This window comes from Mauremys reevesii, linkage group 3 (assembly GCF_016161935.1).
Source record: "Mauremys reevesii isolate NIE-2019 linkage group 3, ASM1616193v1, whole genome shotgun sequence".
In the NCBI taxonomy this organism is placed as follows: Eukaryota; Metazoa; Chordata; order Testudines; family Geoemydidae; genus Mauremys; species Mauremys reevesii.
Window position 1 is genome coordinate 145,533,169 of NC_052625.1, and position 16,411 is coordinate 145,549,579.

The 16,411-nt window shown below is 39.9% G+C and overlaps 1 protein-coding gene across 24 annotated transcripts in view; it reads left to right on the forward strand.

Annotated features, from left to right (window-relative positions):
- The window catches only part of SNAP91 (synaptosome associated protein 91), a 140,875-nt gene that overhangs the window by 50,847 nt on the left and 73,617 nt on the right, over window positions 1–16,411 (forward strand). For all 24 annotated transcript variants that reach the window (XM_039530044.1, XM_039530050.1, XM_039530049.1 and 21 more), the window contains exons 6-9: window positions 4,197–4,290; window positions 6,906–7,017; window positions 10,184–10,290; window positions 11,908–11,949. In XM_039530044.1, coding sequence (XP_039385978.1) covers window positions 4,197–4,290; window positions 6,906–7,017; window positions 10,184–10,290; window positions 11,908–11,949 — 355 coding nt within the window. The remainder of the gene's footprint in view (window positions 1–4,196; window positions 4,291–6,905; window positions 7,018–10,183; window positions 10,291–11,907; window positions 11,950–16,411) is intronic.

Here is a 16,411-nt window from a genome sequence, read left to right on the forward strand (position 1 = left end):
AAACTGGTCTACAGCATGTTACCTTTTGGTGACCTGCTTTTATCTTTTATATGCTAAAGAACATAATTTTCTGGTACACATACATAACTCTTTGCATGGTACATGTAAATACATTTCACAATGATATTGATGACCAGTGTGACGTCAGCTTTCATTTGAGACCTCACATAACGTTCTTGGGTGAACCAGAATATACATACCAGAATCAGAAAATTTCTGTAACTCCACTGCACACCCTTCCCAGTTGGCATTAAGATCTTGAGTCACAGACCTCCCTTCAAGTTAGGCTAAATATTTCATAGTCATAATTTCATGTGGCTTTCCATCAGCATGCAAACATTACCTGTTTTCATCTCAGTTTTACAGAATATTAAACTTGTAGGCAGTGGGTTTGCACAGATGTTGCTGACCTGCTAACTTAGCCCATAGAATCATTACAGGGCTTATTACAGCTCAAGAATGTGAGAAGGAAACCTCCATGTGCATTTCTGAGCCTAGGTTGAGTATGTAGCACTTGCAGTGAGAGAAACAGTTATTGGTAAACTGAGCATATTGATACAGAAACTCAAGGCCATGAACGTAACTACACAGTGCATGTTTTAGAATCAATTTTCAGTACATAAGGACTGCTAGATGATTGTAAATAATGTGTGTTCACTTGGAATAACCTAACCCTTCTTGAACAGCAAGTTGGCCTCTGTAGTATGAGAATGAATACTCTTGGGTCTCTGTTCTTTAGTGTGAAACAGGCTGGGATTCTTCTAACTTAGGGTTTTTGTTTGTTTGTTTTTGTTCCCTTTACGGCACCAGTAGTTCAGCTACATTCCAAGATAAACAGCCAATGGCTCAGTGCCCTCTATAATCTTGTTTCAGTTCTTTTGACTGCTTATTGCTAGTTACTACCAACCTGGTTGGTTACAGCCTCTTCTGCACCCTTAGACATGAGCTCCTGATGAGGGGAACACTTATGGATTCCTTGGTTGACTTGGCTTGTCCTCAGTGGTCAGAGCTGTTCATAGCACCAGTATCTGCTTTGACTACTTCACTGTGTAAGTGAAGGCATCTTTGAGTTGCTAGCATCTCAAAAACAAACAAACCCACCATGCTTTTGGCCACTGTTTTATGTGTTTAACTTTGGGTAATTAGCGTAGTTTTTGTCCTGTGTTCGTTCAGTGCACGGAGCATCAGTAGCCTTGATGGTTTGCTGTTGGCATTAATTTCTCAGCCACCTGATTCAGTGGTCTGATCTTGCATTGAAATGTTGTGTACTCTTAAGTTATTGACTTCAGTGCCTTCTCAGCACGTGGCTATTGGGTTTTGGTCTCCTCTAGAGTTGACTGAAGAGACATTCAGAGGGGAAGATCCACTATCAGGCAAGGATGAATTGGAATACATCTATTCTGTGGATATTCCCTAACCTATCCAGAAAATAGAGCATCCCTGGTTTCTTGATGTCTCCGAATAACTTCTGTAAGCCTGATTCTCATCCCAGAACTTCAAAAGAATTCACCTGAAAATGGGTGCTTCGCCCAGCATCTGACATGCTGCGTATACCTCACCAATATCTGAGAGATTTATGGCTCCAAACACTCCAAGGTTGTAACATCTATATGTACTTGCTGAGGTGCCTTCATTTCTATGAGCTCCTATGCCTTGTTTTACCTTCCTCATATCTGTTCTGACTCACCTAGTAATGGTTTATAATGCCCGTTTCACATTATGAAGGTGCTGCTATACTCTGATACTGCTATAGCATAAGTTATGACTGGATGATTTATATCCTCTTACCTGGGAAATAAATACTTCAGGGAACATTTTCTTTATGGTTTTATATATTTGCTCTGTTCCTTGGGGGGCCTGGGATCTTGTGTCCTGGAGACACCCTATAGGAATCTTACAGGCTTGCTTCAGTAGCTGCTCAGGAACCAGTTGGGATGCTCCCTGGTATAAGAGTTTCTCTTCTCAAGCAAGGAGGTGATCTTCACCCTCCCCCTATCAGTCCTTTTTTATTTATGGGGTTGAAATCCCTGCTAAGTGACAGGAATATTAACATGGAAATCTTCTGGAAGTTAATCATCTTATTAACATAAAATGAATTTAGTAACCTTAAATGAATTTCTCCTTACTCTTTCCACTCTCAGAATTCTCATGCACAATAAATTGTCGTATAAAAGGGTGCCATTAAATTTGTGAATAAGCTAGTAGTGCACAAGAACCACACATGTTATTCTCTAAGCTACGTTTAGTAGTCTTGGGGCCTATCTTAAGACTTTGGGTACGTCCATACTACCCGCCTGGGTCGGCGGGTAGTGATCGACTTCTCGGAGTTCGATATATCGCGTCTCATCTAAACGCGATATATCGAACTCCGAACGCGCTCCCGTCGACTCCGGAACTCCACCACCGCGAACGGCGGTGGCGGAATCAACGGGGGAGCCGCGGATTTCGATCCCATGCTGTGAGGACGGGTAAGTACTTCGAACTAAGGTACTTCGAGTTCAGCTACGCTATTCGCGTAGCTGAACTTGTGTACCTTAGTTCAAACCCCCTCCCCAGTGTAGACCAGGCCTTGGAAACTCCTTTATGACTAATCTAGCTGGTTAAAGTCCAATTTGCATTTCAGAGATCCCTTTCAAGGTATAACATATTATCTCATACTATGTTATATCTAACTATAGAGACTCCAGACACCTTGCTTGTTTGCAGCTGAAGGGGATGACTGGATAACGTGTATCAGATCATCAGCACAGACCTCTGGATCTATGATTTAATCTTCTTTAAGGGTAATATACAGGTCCCTGAGCCAGACCTCACAACCCTCTGTCAATTTGATCACAAAGACTTCCAGTCTTGATTCCAGTGGACCTTAGCGTCTCAAAAACCAGACCACTAGTCTTTCTAAGGCTGAAGAAGTGATCCATGGTTTGAGGGAGATATACTATATTTATGGTCAGCCATCTTTGGAGGAGGGTGTGTTCAGTTTGTTAGTCACCAGAAGCATAGAATGGGTTTCTGTAGGTATTAGAAATTCATGGAAACAAATAGAGCAATACAGGCAGAAAGACAGACAGGAAGTACCTACTGGGTACTGGAATTGGTTTTTATCTGCTATGGATGGAATAGGTTAGATAAACTCTCATCCACTCAAGTTTGTTGGTACAAAATATTTTCTTCTTGATGACTACTTGGCTCTGCTTGTTTGTCAGTACTTCCCTCTGATGTGAATACAGTCTTCCTGGTCATATATTTAAAAAGGTCAGTTTTGTGTAGGTCTTTGTTCCTCCATAACAGCAGAATCTGTAGGTTTATGGGGGCTCACTTCAAAGTTCATAGTCTCCACAAGTAGAAATCTGTTCAACATGTTCTCTTTAGGGAAGAGTTCTACTCCTGACATTCTGATTCTCTGAAGGTACTGTTTGATGGAATTCCTGTTTTGTGTACCTATCTTCCCTCAGAGCTGTTGAAGGTAACTTTTTTTTCAAGTGACTGTTTCCTTGAGCACTCAAAACATAGAAAGCAAAGAACTTTCTTTTTATCAAGAAAGTGAAACTGAATTTTCTCTATGGGATTACTGAGGCTCTAGAAATTGGTCTCACTATCAGACTGAACTAGTGTTGTCTCAAAGGGTCAAATCTTTGAGAACTATTTGTAGTACCATAGTGCCAAGCAACAGGATCCTATTGTGGTAGGCACTGTCCAAGCTAAGGGAGTTCCAGTCTTTGTGCCAGGGTGTGGTGACCAAAAGGTGGGAATGATGGATTCGATTCAAAAGATACTTGAAGATGAGCAGAATTACAGGTGGCTAACTGCCCTTGTGGATGCTATAGTGGGAGAACATTTGAGTACAGCACTGTACCTTTGTCTGACGCAATATGTTGCACTGTATTTTTCCATGACTACCTGTCACTTCTTTTTTTTAGTAGTAATAGACTACAAATTAGGTACTTAGCAAACAATGGAACCTATGAAATAAGTGGACCTCTCCAACACTTACCAAGATTTAACTTCAATTTTACATCTTTTACATGATTGACTGAAATAGATGACCTAGATGGCAACAAAACATATTTGAAATGCTGTGTTGTGTTTTAGAAACTTTCTAAACCACCACACTATTGTACTTCAGGCCCTGTAGTTAATGAGTAACTGATCTTTAATCAAACTTGTGTGTTAACTTCTGTTCTTCTGTCTTGCAGCGCTGAAGGTGTAATGAGAACAATGGTTCCAGAAAAGCTATTGAAAAGCATGCCAATATTACAGGAACAAATTGATGCACTTCTTGAATTTGATGTATGTATTCAGAATTTTAAATTGAAAACAAAAGTATAAACATTACTTCATACATTTTTTTAAGTTACCTAAATGTTGCTTTACCCTAGTAGCAGCTGAGATTAATGAGACTTAACACTTTAGTGTAATAGGGCACAACATACTTTCCTCCAATTTGTTGCATTTCAAGAGGTGGGTGAAGTACAGTGTTCCTTTTTGAATGTTTTTCTGTTTTCAGAGTAAATGTAGGTTTTGTGGATAATGCAAAGTATATAGTAGTTGAAAGGATAAAGAAAGTGGGCTGTGGACAGGGGAATGAAGGAGTAGACAAGATGAGGCAGGAGAAGAGAGTGGGAGTGGAAGAATTGATGCCCAAGTTTCTTTTTTGTTTTTAAACTTGAGCTTGGGAATTTTTTTTGCATATAATGGACAGGACATAAGGGAAAAATGGGAAGGAGAGTGATTGAGAGCAGCAGAAGGAAAAAGGTGAAAGAATAAGAGGAAAACACTGCTGCAAATCTCAGTTAAGACCATGGTGGAGCAAACATAAATCATAAGGTTTTTGTCAGTTTATTTTTTTTAAATCCGACAGAGGCTTTGTAAAACTAAACTGGAAACTTGTACTATTGTAACTTCAGATTTAAAACTTTTAATTAACTAAATTATAAATGCTAGCTTTTTTTTACATGCTACTGCTGGTAGGGTTTAGGGTGACCAGACAGCAAGTGTGAAAAATCAGGACAGGCTGGTGGGTAATAGGAACCTATAAGAATGGCCATACTTGGTCAGACCAAAGGTCCATCCAGCCCAGTATCCGGTCTACTGACAGTGGCCAATGCCAGGTGCCCCAGAGGAAGTGAACCTAACAGGTAGTGATCAGGTGATCTCTCGCTCTTTCTCTCTCCTTCCATCCATCTCCACCCTCTGACAAACAGAGGCTAGGGACACCATATAAGACAGCCTATAAAATCGGGACATCTGGTCAACCTAGTAGGGTTTCTTAAGCAGGTAAATAACCTCACTCACAGAATAGTCCCATTGGCTTCAGAGTGACTGCTTGCACACTTAGTTAAGCATGTGCATAAGTGATTGCAGCATCAGTGGCTCAAAGGTTTTTATTGGAAACTTTTCTTAGTGGCATGAAATCTTTGTCACTTAATTGTTTCCATGTTAACATTGAAAAGTTTATTCAAACTTTCAGTGCATTGATGCAGTAATGTGAACTCCTTGTATGCAAAGTTTTCAAAAGTGGAAATCTAAAATGAAGCCCCTAAACTTCTTGGGTACCTAAATCACTTAGCTGTCCATGTCCATACTGGAGTTGAAGGTGTAATTTCCAGCTCAGGTAGACATACCAGTGCTAGTTTTGATCAACCTAATGTGCTCAAAATAGCAGCATGTCCAGAGCTGCACTGATGGTGGGATGGGCCAGCTGCCTGTGAGGTTTTAGTGCACTAGCTTTAATCAAAGCTAGCTCAGGCACATCTACCTAAACTGGAAATTACACGTACAGCTTCAATGTAGACATGCACTTTGAAGCCAGTGAGACTTCTGCTTTTAACTGCAAATAGTGATGGACTATTTGTCAGGTCAAAGCATTTCACTTTTGACTTGTGGAAATGCATTATATAGGAAGGGCAATGTTTGAAACCAATGCATAATATGTGCTATTTATTGAACTTTGTGCCCTTCTCACAAGAAGGGTGTTAATGAGACTCTGTACTGGTCCCTGTCACCATAGATGAGCATTCATTTAAGTGTGAAACTCTTTAGAATAAACTTACGAAAAATCTGACATTCTATTAAAATTAGGAATTAAAGAAATAAGCAAAAAATCGACTTTTTAGTATCTTGACTTCATTTTTTTATATCATATTAACTCTTAAAAATGTAAACAATTCTTCATTTAAAAAACATGTTTTGGGTTTTTTTATCCACTCTGACACTGGTGGGGAGGACAGGAAGGGGAGAAAGGGAACAATAAAAAGAAGGAGGGGGAAGGAACTCTGAAGTTCTTTCTGACTGGAGGCAGCAGTGGGTGGGAATATGTAGCACTTCCCTATTAAGAGCAGCAGTGATAGAGAAAGTGGAGCAGGTGAGAAGATGGTGGCTGCTGCTGTTTCTCAACCTGAATGTATCAGGGTTATTACTGTAGCAATAACTTAGGCTTGTATATTTTATTAATACATTAGCTCTCTTGGTCAGTTTAAAAACTTCATGATTCTCAAGAATACTACAATATCAAATGTGTTGTATGATGCATACTGGTAACAGAATATGGAAAAAATCAAGTGTGATCCTTGAAAAAACTGGCATTTTCTGTCCACATGACTCCTGAACAAATAATCAATTGGATTTTTCATTCATAATATGGGTCTTCCAGATCAACATTGTAGGAATCTTCCACAGGATTGTTAAGCGATAGCAACATGTGCTACTTGAGCACCAAACGATGGAACAGAACTGACCTCTTTCCCTTCGCCTGAGTTAGCAGAGTATCCTCAGAATTCAAATAATCTAAATCAATATAATTGAATAATGTGTTAACTTAATATGTATCTGCTGCTGAAAGCTAAAATGTTAAGCATTTTATAGATCAATCAAATATATCTGAATGGAGTTTTATTTGTGTGTAGGTTCATCCAAACGAATTGACAAATGGCGTCATAAATGCTGCATTTATGCTTCTCTTTAAAGATCTTATCAAGCTTTTTGCATGTTACAATGATGGAGTTATTAACTTACTAGGTAAGTAGGCTGAGATTTTATTGTAAAGTAGTAGACTTAAGCAGAAATTCAGTTTCTCTGAGGCAACTTTAAATACTCTCGCCAAATAAAAGATGTGATGTGACTTTTTTGGTGGTCTTTTTGTTTTTGTTTTTTTTTCTTAATCTGACATGCAGGTTTTCTATAGCAGTTACTCAACTAGACAGGCTATAAAAGAGTTGGATAGCAATGGCATTTGAAAATATGACTTCAAGAAACAGAAAAAAATAGAATTCTCGCAAACACTTATTTTAGTATAAAAAAATTGACACTCTTGACTCTAGTATTTTTTCCAAGAAATACCCTTTTCCAAAAATACCCTTTTTGTCTTGCCCATTTATTATTTGATAATAAACACCTTGCCTTCTAAAATACCAAGAAAATAGAGTAAGAACTGGAATCTTAAATGAGACTTGGGGTGGGGCTGGGATATGTTAACCTTCAGCCCTGATTATTTTAGCCTTTACTTATTAGTATAGAACTTTATAAATCATGTACACCTAACTATTACTATACAAAGTTATGATACTGACTTTTAATGTGAGTCAGCTAGTATTTGGCAAGGTGTCTAGGTATTGTAGCACTTGAATCTCATAAATGCACACTGAGGCTTTCAGTCTCTTACCAATTAAAAAAAAATCCTTCTCTTAAAAAGTAGGATTGACATTCAGAGACATTCTTATCAACAGGACAGCCACATGTGACAGGGTGCAGCCTCTACACTCAACCACTGTGTTGCTTTCTCTTCTGGATTAACAGTCTGTAGGGCTGAATTTGTAGTTCTGACCCCTTGCTGACTTTTTCTTTGGCCTTATTGCTTTAACTGCCAACAAGGCTGGTGATACTTGGTTTCAGTTATATCATGTGATGGAGGCAAGTTCACCAGGAACTTGGAGGGTTCATGTACGGTGACAGTTAGTAACTGTCCAGTTGGGATGAGTTTCAACTACTGAACTGGAGAGAGACTCTAGTTTCCTTTTATTACTTTCAAGTCACCCATTTTCTCAGCATAGGCAACTCAAAGCTGATAAAATGTAGATTTTTTTTTTATAAAACAGAGCTAATATTTTATACACCATACACCATCATGATGAACTAAAATGCTTCCTGTTTTGTTTTTTCCCCCCACTTCTTGGTTCTGATGGAGTTTTCTTTAAAACTGTAAACAAATTTGAAGAGCCTCTAACTTGGAAATGACATGTCTGTCTGTCTGAAAACTGTACCTACTGTTGCTTAGAACAGTAACTGTCAGAGTGTGGCTGGCCCCTTTAAAGGGAGATAGGTCTTGGTCCACCTGTGACAAAACTGATATGCCTCCCCAGGTTGGGGAGAATGAATAGTCATGTGACTAAACCAGGCTGAAGTGGTGTAGAAAAAGGAGGCCTGTGGACTGCAGAGTGATGCTGCAGGAAAGGAGAGTCTGCTGCCATGATGCCTGAGGAAGAGAAACTCTAGGCTGGAAGCCCAGGGAGTTGTGGCTGGGTATGAAGCCCTGGCTGGAAGTTCTGTTTTATTTCTAGGGAGAAGACAAAGAAGGCAGGTCAGGCCTTGTATCTTCTTCAGCTGGTCTGAGAGCAGGAACAGACTGTACCTCAGGGAGGAAAGGCTGTGCCCAGTTTAAGGCTGCTGTGGAAGATTTTCTATGTTAATTTTGAACATTGTGTTAATGAAATCAGACCCCAAGAAGGGTGACTGATGTGGGAGCTCATGAAAGCCTTTTGTGTTTGGAGTTCATTGTGGAACCTGAAATCGGGGAAACTGAGGCAGGGTGCCTCAGAGCTATGCCAGCCACAAGGGGATGATCAAGAGGCCGATGGCACATTTACAGTAACTACAGCTGCAAGCTAGCCAGGGAACGTTCTCTTCAATTCGTGAATTTTGTGTAGCTGGGGTTTGTTTGTGGGAAGTTGCCCTTCCTGTCGCATGCAATAATATGGCCTAATAGACTGCATTGGAGTGAAGGGGGTTTGTGTGCATGATGTTCTCCAGGCCCTGCCAGAGGGTGCTTACCCGTAGTAGTTTCTTCTGTTTGGTTGAGATCAAGCTGTCTCCTTAGTAGGACTCCTATGGAGTTGGGACAAACTTTACTTCCCCAAACCTCTCCTTGGGGCTAGGAAGTAGTGGGAGTCGTGTGTGCACTCAGGCATGCGCTCCTTTGCAGGCTCTAGGGAAGAGTTGAGAAGTTGGACCTTACCTACTGTTGCTGCTTCTGAGGGTTGTAAAAGTGAAGAAATTGTTAGCTGTTTGTGGAAGGACTAATTATTTGGGCTAAAGCATTGGATGTCTTTTTTTTTTTTTTAAGGTGGTGCTTAAGGAATTGCGAGATTTTTATGATTGGATAAAACGTCCCTCTTTGTGGAATAAATTGTGCTTATGAAATGTTTGTTCTTGTGTTCTATTTCATAAACCTTCATGGGTTTTTCGTGATGCCTCTTTGAGTGTTCAGGGTTGAGAAACCTGCATCAACACTGTTTTTATAGGAATGGCTGTGAATTTGAAAAATGGGCATAAGATAGTGTCCCAAAGTCCAAAGTGAGAACAACAGTTTTAGAGTTCTGTGAAACTTACTTGGTATTATGCAATATAGTATGCTTAAAGGGGGAGGAAGAAGGGAGAAAGCTCCCTGAACTTAGAATAATTTCAGCTTATTTTAAATTAGTGATAGGTACACAACCTAAGTGTACTCGCTGTTTTTGTTTAAATATTTCTAAAACTGGTTTTCTGAAAGCTTAAAAACCTGCTTACAAATCATACTAAAAATTTTTCACAATGGAAATTATGAAAAGTTTGACTTTTAGCTGCTGGTCATGTAAGAGCCTTGATAACTTGTTCTAATGACTAGAAGAGCTACTCAGTTTCACAAATATGTAGAGGGAAATGAAATTTTAACCATGTGCACCAATTAAACTTACTTTAATTGTATCGTAGTCATAACTTAAGATAATGTTGCATTTTAGCTAGTGTAGGAGGAGGGAAAGAGGCCTCAATAGGACCAATCAATACACCACTTAGCAATTAAATTCTTGAAGTTTCATTTTTCTGTAAGTAAGATTGCAGATGAGTTCAGATCTACCATAAATGTAGTTCTAGTGACTGACATACTACTAAAGAGAGAATGGTTGTTCACTTTTTTATATTTTTCTTCCAGAGAAATTTTTTGAAATGAAAAAGGGACAGTGTAAAGATGCTCTTGAAATTTACAAACGATTTCTGACTAGAATGACTAGAGTATCTGAATTTCTTAAAGTTGCAGAGGTAAGTAACCTCAAATATCTGCTGAAGGATAAGCTGTATTTTCTCCATATCAGACTAAAAAGCACATGTATCAAAATATAACTTCTATTTTCAGATATTTGACATGCTGTGTACTATCTATAGCTCAAGCAGTGCCGATTAAATCCAGGTTCTAAAGTTCTTGGCCCCTATGGGCGTCAGTAGTGAGTTGAAGCACAAGATACCAAAACTAACCATAGCTTGTTGCATTCTATTCATGATTAGAACCACCACCTGTGCCAATGGACAGTCCCTGACTTAAATGTCACCTTGAAGTGGGTGGCAATTTTGGGGACTAGAAGTGATCTTCATGAAGATCTACCTTCAGGTGTCACGCTGACAACTAGATTTGACACTCTTGTACAACATTCCTAGCTCAAGTAGAATCTGCAGCAAGTGTGCCCATTCATAATATCCTCCTGCTACATGTACATTGCTCAGATTTATAATCTTCCTTTCTTTTTGATGGGTAGAAGAAGCAGATCACATTCTAAAATCAACCAAGTGGCTTTGGAGTTGAAAACTCTAAATCAGAGTGAAAGTCTCAAGGCAGTGAGCTGAGACTTAAAAAACTGGGACAGAAAAATAGAAGCTCTGGGCCACAGCACAACTGGACTAAGTATGCTAGCAAAGATTGATATTTTAACACAGGGGTCTCAAACACGTGGCTCGCAGGCCACATGCAGCCCTGCGGAGTTATTTGCTGCAGCCTGCCAAGCTCCCCTCACCCGCTACCCCCTCTCTCTTCTCCCCCCCCCCCCCCAGCGCTCTGTCTCTCTGCTCCTCTGCCTACCTCCAGGCACTTCCCACTGTTTGGTGATGCTTAGCGCTTTCCAGAAGGGAGGGAGGAGCAGGGAGCAGTGCACTCAGGGGAGGAGGCGGAGAAGAGGCAGGGTGGGGATTTGGGGAAGGGGTTGGAATAGGGGTGGGGCAGGGAAGGGGGTGGGAAGAGGCAGGGCGGGGCCTCATGGAAGGGATGGAGTGGGGACAGGGCAGGGGTGGGTGGGTTTGTACCTTTATATGAAAAGGTGTCAGTGATGCAGCCCTCGGGCCACTGTACTAGTCCTCATGCGGTCCTTGTGGTGATTTGAGTTTGTGATCCCTGTTTTAACCTTTATTTTAGTTTTCCAAAGAGCTGAAAGGGACATAAACAAAAGGGACCCAGATTGAAGGGTGAAGAGGTGCAGCTCCTGCAGGATTTTTTGCTGACTGAAAGAGGATTAACTGGAATTTTCAGAAACTAGATAATGCTTTCTTGAGCTCACTACTGCTGCCTTTTCAGACCAAAAAGTTCTGCTTGTATGTGCTAGGGAGTATAAGACCTGAGTGAGGATTGAGTTTTGTGCGGGGGGGTTGTTTCTAAAAATTTTTTTCTCCCTAGAAGGGAGCATTGCAGCATTTTCAAGGTGTTTGGAAGGGTGAGGGAGTAGCTTGTGGGGGGAAAATTGATACATAAGTTACAAACTTTATAACTTATTGAGATGTAATGCATAAGAAGTTAGCTGAAGAGAAAATGTGACTGTTTTAATCAATTTGAATACTTGCTGCAGTTGTAGCATACGACTGGTTTCACAATAAAATTGTTTTTTAAATCCACAGCAAGTTGGAATTGACAAAGGAGACATTCCTGATCTCACACAAGTAAGTTTAAGTTTTTATATAAACTGATTCAATAAGGAAAGTCACAGTTTTAGCTTACTGTATGAGGAAGAGTCAGATAATTGGCATGTGCTCCGATATGTACATTTCTTGAAATCCTTCTCAAATGCAAAAGGGGGGAATTTGCAAATCGTCAACCATTTTTGGCAGATTGATCTCTGCTGGTCATTTAATCCCAGAAGACCAGTTGCATTTTCTGACTATTGTTTACAGTTTGTAACTAGATAATGAAAAGACTGCCTATCTGTTTTCCCTTGTAGAAGTGCAGATTTATCCCACAAGGAGTGAGAGTACTGCATTTAAAAAATGGACAAAGGTGTCATAGCACTGAATTTGTGCTTTGACCTACTTCATAATTTCACCTCTGGCAGAGTGTCTTGGTCTATAGATATAAAGAAGTTGCCAAATAAGAGCATCTTAAACTTTAAAACATGGTAAGGGGATAAAACTATAGGCAGAATTTTATTCCTTGATACTCAAACATGGATCAAACTCCTTACTTACAGCAACTACAAGTATTAATATGGCATTCCTGCCTTTAACCAGAACATAACAATATTTGTTAATTAATGTTTGCCTTAATGCACAGTAGCATGAAAATTTTCATTAATGAATGCAGAATAGTGTACTCAAATCAAATTATAACTTCTTCCATATCTTAATGCCTGCAAAATGGCACAGAAACTAAAAGCTCTTAATCAAACTGGAGAGCAACTATATAAAATCTAATGAATTTTTAACAGAGTATGTTCACGGCTTATAAATATATATTAAAAGTATCTAAATATTTGGTTCCCTACTATATTCCATAAATTGTTTCTTCTGACTGGAAAATATCCCTAGTTTCTTAAAGCTCAGAATTGAAATAAAGCTAAATAAAAGTTAGCCTTTAACATTTTGGCTTGATTTGAGGAAAAATAACTGAAGCCTAAGGAATTCCTGAGAGTTTTTATATAATCTAAAATACTGCATTTACAACAAATTTACTTTTTAAATAGTTCAGTTTCCATTTTAGTTTGTTAGAAGCTAAAATTGTTGCATAACTTGAAACACTTAATGCAGTTTTCTTTTTACAAAGTAATAGCTATATGGTGTCAGCCTCCAGGGTAGCTGCTGCACCACTGGCCCTTCTTGGGGTCTGAGTGCACCCCCATAGATGTCAGGCCTCAGATCTTTATCTCTCAGAGGGTAGAATTCTGTATTTTTCCCGCTTTTAGACCAGTGTGACAGATTTTTGTTACCAATCTGCCTGAGGCCACAGTTGATCAGGCTGGGGCCACAGGATCTTCTTTGGGGAGGAGATGAAGAGTTGCATTAAGTGTCTAAATTTTAAAGCTTTATTAATAAAATAACAGCAGAGTGTGCTGGGAATGCTCCCACGTCACTCAGGGGAAGAAAGACAGCGTTAATGCCCCAAGCCCTAACCCACTTTCATACTCTCACACGCACGACCCAGACTGGCCAAGTCTGGGTGTAACATCAGAAGGGGGGAACGGGGAGGGAGGGAAGGTGGACGGGAGTGCTGTCCTGGGCCCAGGCTGTCCAAGGATCTGCTGTGTTCTCTGAGTTGTTTCAGCTCTCAGAAGGGTTTTAAGTCCTGGGCTCCTTGGGGGGAGGGGGAAGGGGGGGGGAGTTCTGTTCAGGGAACTCTGCTCCTGGTGCATTGGGTTGTGACACCAGGACTTGAGTTATGTCCCCTTGGATACCAACTTTGATTACTTCAGCAGGCACAACTGGGATTTGAGTCCTGCTGTTGAGTTCTCTCCGAGAGCTGTGACTAGTACTTAGTGCACAGGGACCACAGAGCTTTCTCAAACAAGTACTGTTCAATATTACCAGTAGGAATAAAGCAGTCTGAGACATGGGGTACAAATAAGAAGCCTGGCCACATGAATCTTGCATTGCTTTTACCTTAGCTGCTCCTGGCCTAGATGCTTAGGTCCCATTTAGAGAGATGCTACTTGCCTACAGCTCTACCTCTCTCCTAGTCTGTATCAGCCTCTTAGCATGCTGACCACTTCTCCCTCTTCCTTTCTGCTAGGGCCACCTTCTAAGGTCTCTTATTTTTGGGGTCTCAGCTTCTTTCATCTGTTATGTCTGATGGCACCATTATTTTTGTTAGCTGCTTTAAAGGTGTTTACCAGAAGCTCTGTCCCTCCTCCTCGGTTCTTTAACCCCTTTATTACCCTCTCCCCCGATTTAACTCTATGCACTATCGTGCAACTATACAAAACTGAACAGAGAAACAGTCTCACATGATAGTGATAAGATACTAGACACTTCCACACTTCGTCACATATGGATTATCAAATCCTTAGGCTAAGAGGTTTTAATCTGGGTTATGGCTGTTACTGAGATCACAGGAAGCACCCAGAAATTGTTACAATGAAATTAATTCTTGAAGTACTTCTGCATATTTGCCCTTATTATGCTGCTACGCTTCTGCAGCCTTCAGGAAAGCAGTGTCCATTGGACTGCATGAACAGCTTCTGTCTCAGAACATTCTGAACATTCAGAGCCAATAGTAAAAGGGCAGTGTGTTGTGTTTATATTTTAGACCTTGACTGAATAAGCACAGACAGTGCTAGTATTTCTTAATGTGAAACCTTAAAAGTCAGGGTCCCTGATCAATCTTGGATCAGTATCTGGCTCCAAAGATGTCCAAGTCAAGTAAACAGTCACTGAAAAATCAGGTACTAGTTCCTATCTAGTCTGACAGGCATGGCAGGAGCAAACAATTCTGAGGCACTGAAGAAACTTGCATCTAGGCAGAATCCGGTCTGGGCAGGAAACCTCAGGTTGGTTCCGAAGGATTCACCAGAGACCTGGATTTTGAGAACAAATGTATTCCAGAATGGGTGTTTAAATTCCACCAGATTCAGATAATCGGTCCCCTAGCACAGTGGTTCTCAACCAGGGGCACATGTTGGAAATTTAAAATCTTCGTTTTTTATTTGAAATTTCTTTGTTTCCAATTTTACTTCAGTTTTGGTTTGGAGGTTAGCCTTTTAAAAATATTTTTGTTTCATGTCAAATTAAATTCTTCATTTGTCCTCAGATGAAACTTTCTTTTTGTTTGCCAAACACATCATCTGGGGTCTATCTGAAACTTCTTAATTTTTTTGTTCAGCTGCTGAACAGAAGAAGCAGTTATTTGCACAGCTCTAATAGAAATACCAGTTATATTTTATGTAAGGTGACATTACCTCTGTATTCTTAAGGCTCCATCTACTAGGTCTAGAATGGTTTTAGTGGTATTCCTTAGTGATGTTAATAAATACCTCCCAAAATGTCTTGTGTAGATTTACATGTACACAGTGCTACTCTCTCAACTTGGCATCTAGGTTTGATGCTTTGCAGCCCCAAAGAAGGGAAACATAGTGGGTTTTAACTTTTCATAAATACTTCTGTTTGTTATTTCCCAAACATGTCTCTTGCTCTTGGATTTTTGCTTCATATAAATTTTAGTCTTTCTGGTTCAGGTTCAGGGAGTTGGAAGCTGAGGTGGGCATCTTAGTTGCTAGAAAACATGAGGGATTTTTAATTTTGGTAGCCAAACAAAATAAACTAGTTTTGTCCGAAGTGGAGAGAACAGGCTTGTGGCAGCCACCACCAAACTAAATAAAAGATTAGGCTGACTTTGCTAACTCTAGAGAGTCACCTTCTGTGGATACTGCCTAGTCATCTGTGCCAGAGATTATCCCCATGAATGTGTCGTAACTTCTGAATAGCAAATGTTGCCAGCTGCATGCTATTAAGCTTCATATTTAACTGGTTTGGGTGTAGGGTGACCAAATATCTCGATGTTTATAGGGACAGTCCTGATATTTGGGGCTTTTTCTTATGTAGAGGTCTATTTCCCCCCCCACACACCACCACCACCACCACCCACACCCCCCCCTCTGATTTTTCAGAGTTACTATCTGGTCACCCGATTTGGGTGTGGCACTATGACCGCCGAGGCCTTGGAACTCCTAGTTCTGGAGCCCTATCTATAGCTTTATCAGACAGACTTTTTTAAAGTTCACTTGTTTTTAAAAGCTAATCTAGCACAAATGCTACAAATAGTATATTGGAAAACTATTAAGTCTCAGGAAGAGACCTGAATACTGTAGCTAGAATATTGAAATATTGATTGGCCGAACACTCAGTGTGCCCCAAAAAATACTAAATGCTTCATTATTATTCCTCTTATCCACAAAAATGGATACCCTATATAACAGAGAATTAGCCTAGAGAGAAATAAAGAGGTAAATGGCCAAGTCTGTTACTTTTTAGCAAACTTGAAACTTCTGTGGCTTTTGTTTTTCACTATCAGTGAATTCTAGCAACCTTTTCACTTATTAATGAAGTTTTCTGTACTGAGCTATTCGTGTGTGCTTGCATTATTTATTTCAAATGTTAGGGTTTGTAAATAGATAGATATAGAACTTTTTTCAAATTG